General features: G+C 46.1%; 1 protein-coding gene across 2 annotated transcripts in view; it reads left to right on the top strand.

Annotated features, from left to right (window-relative positions):
- Nucleotides 1-5,000, top strand: part of septin10 (septin 10) — a 10,701-nt gene that overhangs the window by 4,875 nt on the left and 826 nt on the right. Inside the window, exons 1-7 of one of the 2 annotated variants that reach the window (XM_019895491.1) lie at nt 349-562; nt 634-820; nt 2,509-2,670; nt 2,759-2,855; nt 3,549-3,717; nt 3,799-3,931; nt 4,150-4,332. In XM_019895491.1, coding sequence (XP_019751050.1) covers nt 396-562; nt 634-820; nt 2,509-2,670; nt 2,759-2,855; nt 3,549-3,717; nt 3,799-3,931; nt 4,150-4,332 — 1,098 coding nt within the window. In that variant the 5' untranslated portion in view covers nt 349-395. Of the gene's footprint in view, nt 1-348; nt 563-633; nt 821-2,508; nt 2,671-2,758; nt 2,856-3,548; nt 3,718-3,798; nt 3,932-4,149; nt 4,333-4,787 lie in introns of those variants that run through there. The other variant, XM_019895490.1, reaches the window with a different exon arrangement.

Here is a 5,000-nt window from a genome sequence, read left to right on the forward strand (position 1 = left end):
CCAAATAAGGTCACATTTGGAGGAAACTGTAATCCTATTAAACCATGGGCCTCTTCCACTGTCATCATCCCGTTTTTCAGTCCAACTCCTGGCCTTGAAATACAATTGTGAATTACTGTATTTCAACGAATGTAGTCATTGCATGCCCCTTTTAATCACCGGTTTGAATGAATACATCTGCCACATCTTAAAAAGTTTCTGCTTTTGACTCTGGAGTTTAAATAGAAATTTATGTTTCTGTGTAATATGGAGCGCAGCAGAAGAAAACATCTAAATGTTTTGACAATGGCCTGTGAAGGAAAACATGTTCAGGGAAAAAAAGACATTTATTTTACTATTTTGACGGTCTGTCTTATCTGTCTTCAGGTGAAACTGGTATCGGCAAGTCCACCCTGATGGACACTCTGTTCAGCACCAACTTTGAAAACTTTGAGTCGTCTCACTTTGAGCCTGAGGTGCAGCTGCGGGCTCAAACCTACGACCTGCAGGAGAGTAACGTGCGACTGCGCCTCACCGTGGTTAACACGGTGGGATTCGGAGACCAAATGAACAAACAGGAGAGGTCAGAGCGAGCCAACGAGCGAGCGTGTGATTTGCGACGTCACCGTTAACCATCGTCCGTCTGTCTTGCAGCTATCAGCCGGTGGTGGACTATATCGACCGGCAGTTTGAGAGTTACCTGCAGGAGGAACTCAAAATCAGGCGCTCCCTTTTCAACTACCACGACTCGCGGGTCCACGCCTGTCTGTATTTCATCTCCCCCTCGGGCCACTCCCTCAAGTCCCTGGACCTGGTTACCATGAAGAAACTGGACAGCAAGGTAAGAAGGTAGTCTGGTTTATATGGTTTGAAGGTTGACACTTTTCTGACGCATGGAGTAATTTGCAGGCGACAAGATAATTGCACTGAGCAAATAACTGGACTCTTCAGCCCTTGGGAGTATCTCAAATAATCAATGCTGTGACTGGGTTGATGTTTCTTAGCAAAATGAAGGGGTCAATGTACAAGGAGAGGGATTATTTTAGCAATTCTCTGCACCCCAAGCTATTTTCATTGCAGCGTATTACTTATTTCTTTTATTTTTTTGTGAGTGTGAGCCACTGTGGTTGAATTTTTTTGCAGTCTCATAGTCATCTTACAGTCATGCAAGTAGCTGCAAAATTATTGTTATTTATTTTGCCTTTAGAAGCTCACTGGAAGGATAGTGGACTGAATTGCACTGTGGGGGAATCTCTCGCCACCTCACAATTCGATTCTATTACAATTTAGAGGGCTCTTTTTAATCGATTATGTATTATTTTCTGTGAATGTATATTTATTCTTACTGCGATTACCCACGGCTTTAAAAACTGCTAGCAGTGACCCAAATTTGTACGATGAGTATAAATTAAGTGTACTTCCATTACCTTTAATTGAAACAAAACGGAAGCAGCATTTGCTAATATTTTTTTTCCATTACTGTAGAAAGCCAAAGTAATATTTCAATTCTGTGTATTGGAAAAACATCTAAGATAATGGCGTTGGTAATTCATTTTCAAGTGAATGTTTGAGTCAGGCCCCATCACGGTTTTAATCACACACATTCATTCACGCCAAGTGGTCAAGACACTCATGTGTCTTGCATTTAAGGAATACATTCATTTGTACTACGGAGATGCATTGGTCCTCGAAACGAATTGTTGGCCCCCCTCCCCCCGCCCTGAACCGTCATCAAATCATGAGGTGGCGAGAGAGGCCCACCCCATTAATGCGGAGGTGGTCACAACCTTTCCCATGCTCTCTTGTGTGTCACTGTCAGGAAGTGCCAGCAACTCAGGATTTGCGTGTGAAAAGAGTCTCTCTCACACACACACACACACACACACACACACACACACACACACACACACACACACACACGAAAAAGCGCTGGAATGTCGCTACACAGGCACACGCACACACTCGAGCTGTCCTTTTGTGTCACTGTACAGACAGATAGGCGGAGAGGGAAACATTTGTTGGTGAAGGGATAGTCAGCTACGCAGCTTGTTTTGTTTTGTGCGCTGCCAACAATTTTTTTTTCTTCTTTTGGGGGTGTGGGGGTGTCTGACACTGAAGCTCGAGCAGAAAAACATTCCTGTTTTTTGACACACACTCACACGCGCACGCGCGCGTGCACGCAGACAGTCAGGAATGTGGGGTGGCTCGGACGGCAAAGTGGGCTGCTGAGCCACAAATAACATCGGAACTCATCGTTGATGTGCTTGCCCTCTTGGTGATATTTTCTTAAGTTTCCTCTTACGGAGTCAGCCTCTTTAATGGAATATTGAGCAGCCTCAAACATTAAAATGTTAACCTCAGTGCAACTTATAGCTCCACAACATTGACGCCACAACTTTTCAACGATGCAGAAGAAAACGTGTAAACATCGCACACCGTCGAGATGAAACGCCATGTTGGGAGTTGCGGTGTACCGACCGTGTGTTTAATCCTATTAAAATTCATTTGAACTGTGATGTCACCGCGTAGGTAAACATCATCCCCGTCATCGCCAAAGCAGACACGATCAGTAAGAGCGAGCTGCACAAGTTCAAGATCAAAATCATGAGCGAGTTGGTGAGCAACGGCGTCCAGATCTACCAGTTCCCCCTGGACGACGAGGCCGTCGCCAAGGTCAACACGGCCATGAACGTAAGCGCCCGTTAGGACGGGCTCCTCCATCGGCCTCACGAGCTCCGCAGTCACTCTCTTTTATTTATTTTTTGCGGCTCCTGTGTAGGGCCATCTGCCTTTTGCCGTGGTGGGCAGCACGGAAGAAGTGGCCGTGGCCAACAAGATGGTGAAGGCTCGTCAGTACCCCTGGGGGGTCGTCCAAGGTGGGTTTGCTAGGCGACCACAATGTGAGTCACGACTGCACAGGGGGTCTTCGGTTCGCGACATGTTACATTTTCTACCTTCACCCCAAATAGTTGCCGTTCCACTCGCGGATTCAAATATTGGCAGATTAATTTTCCAACCTCTCCTCCGTTCTTCACTTTAAACCTCATATTTTCACTCTTTATTAGAACTCAGGCCAAAGCCCTGTCTAATATACTAAAGAATAAGAAAACCTTTATTCGTCTCACAATGGAGAAATTCCCAATTTACAGCATCAAAGTTATGAAAGGGAGACCGTAGAAGAACAAAAAGTCGAGGAGCTGCTGTCAAGGCAGCCACTCTCGCGGCGCCATCTCAAAGTCAGAATAACATAATAACAAAATAATAAAACACAACACATAAGACACAGACAGACATTCAAATTCACCACTTTTCTGCATACTCTTTGTTGTTTGAAGCAGTTATTGATGAAAAAAAAAATTAAAAATAGCGCTTTGATCCCGTGTTGGTATCAAGTAACTAGGTTGATGTGACGGGAGGAGCTTCTTGTAGACAGGCAGTTGTCTAAAAGGAGTAAAAAAAGTAGAGCTTTGCCACCATTTTGTGGCATCTGTCGAAAATTCATGAGCTCATTCAGTACCAGCCAATTCTGGATCAAGTCTGAAAAGACGTTTAAAAACGTCTCTCCGTAGTGGAGAACGAGAGCCACTGCGACTTTGTGAAGCTTCGGGAGATGCTGATCTGCGTCAACATGGAGGACCTGAGGGAGCAGACGCACACGCGCCACTACGAGCTGTACCGACGCTGCAAGCTGGAGGAGATGGGCTTCAAGGACACCGACCCCGAGTGCAAGCCCGTCAGGTGACCACCGTCGCGGCCTGGGTCCGGGCGTGCCTAATAAAGCGGGCGCGTGTGGTAACGCCCGCGTGTGCGTGCGCGCAGTCTGCAGCAGACCTACGAAGCCAAGCGTCAGGAGTTCCTGGTGGAGTTGCAGAGGAGAGAGGACGAGATGAGGCAGATGTTTGTGCAGAGGGTCAAGGAGAAGGAGGCGGAGCTTAAGGATGCAGAGAGAGAGGTCAGGAGCTGCTGCCATATGATCCATGAGTTGATTCTTCAGCTCATGTTTACAGACAGATCAGGATTTTTCAGTAAAGAAAAAAAATGTGAATTGATTTTGTTTCTCGGAAAAAAAGGGTACAAAAATGGTGTTTAGGTGAAACAAAAATTCGTTCAAAACAGATTTTTCTTTTTCCTCCTCGCATCCTCCTGGTTTCCCTTTTTTCCACATTCCAGTTGCAAAGCCGCTTCGAGCAGCTGAAGCGCCTCCACGCCGAGGAGAAGTCGGCTCTGGAGGAGAAGCGGCGCCTCCTGGAGGAAGACCAGAGCTCCTTCGGCAAGAGGCGCGCCGCCGCTCAGCTGCTGCAGGCCCAAAGCCTCACCGCCAACGGCAAGAAGGACAAAGATCGCAAAAAGTAAGGAAGATGAGCTTTTTCAAAACCCTTCTTTCTCAGGTTTCGTGCCCTTTCAAATTCCCCGGACTGCCACCAGATGGCGGCAAAAGCACTGCTTTGCGAAATGATGATTCGTGCTGAGCTGAAAAATTGGGAAACTCTTCTTGGGAGTATCTGACTGAGTGGCGAACACACTGAGCAAAAGTTTTTGCAAAGACTTTTAACGTTCCCAAACAGTTGTTCTTGTCTCCAAGAAATTTTATCCATGTTAAAAATTTTGATGATGACAAGAACGACTGTTTGCGACCATTAAAACTGTTTCTGAAGTTTCTGAAGCGCAAACACTCGCGAGGCTTTCGGGGACCTCTTTTTCTCAAATCTGCGGTTGTTCAAATGATTCAATTGTGATTGTGTGTCTGAAACCTGCTTGCCGTCGAACCGATTCTCACCACCTTGCTGCATTCCCACCCCCAAAACCAGTTCTGGCTTCATGTGAAGAATTGAGGAATTGAACTCCAGTCCGACCAGCTACACCATTCCCAAAAGTCTTTGTGGCCAGTCTCAAACACTAACCCGAAGCCTCCCACCATCATTATCATCATCATCATCACCAGCAGCAACACATCCGTGTGTTTTCAGCGCCAAAGATAAGACAGTACGTTCTATGTGTACACTTTGTTTTTTTTTTTTTTT

Source organism: Hippocampus comes, unplaced genomic scaffold (assembly GCF_001891065.2).
Source record: "Hippocampus comes isolate QL1 unplaced genomic scaffold, H_comes_QL1_v1.1 scaffold237, whole genome shotgun sequence".
NCBI lineage: Eukaryota > Metazoa > Chordata > Actinopteri > Syngnathiformes > Syngnathidae > Hippocampus > Hippocampus comes.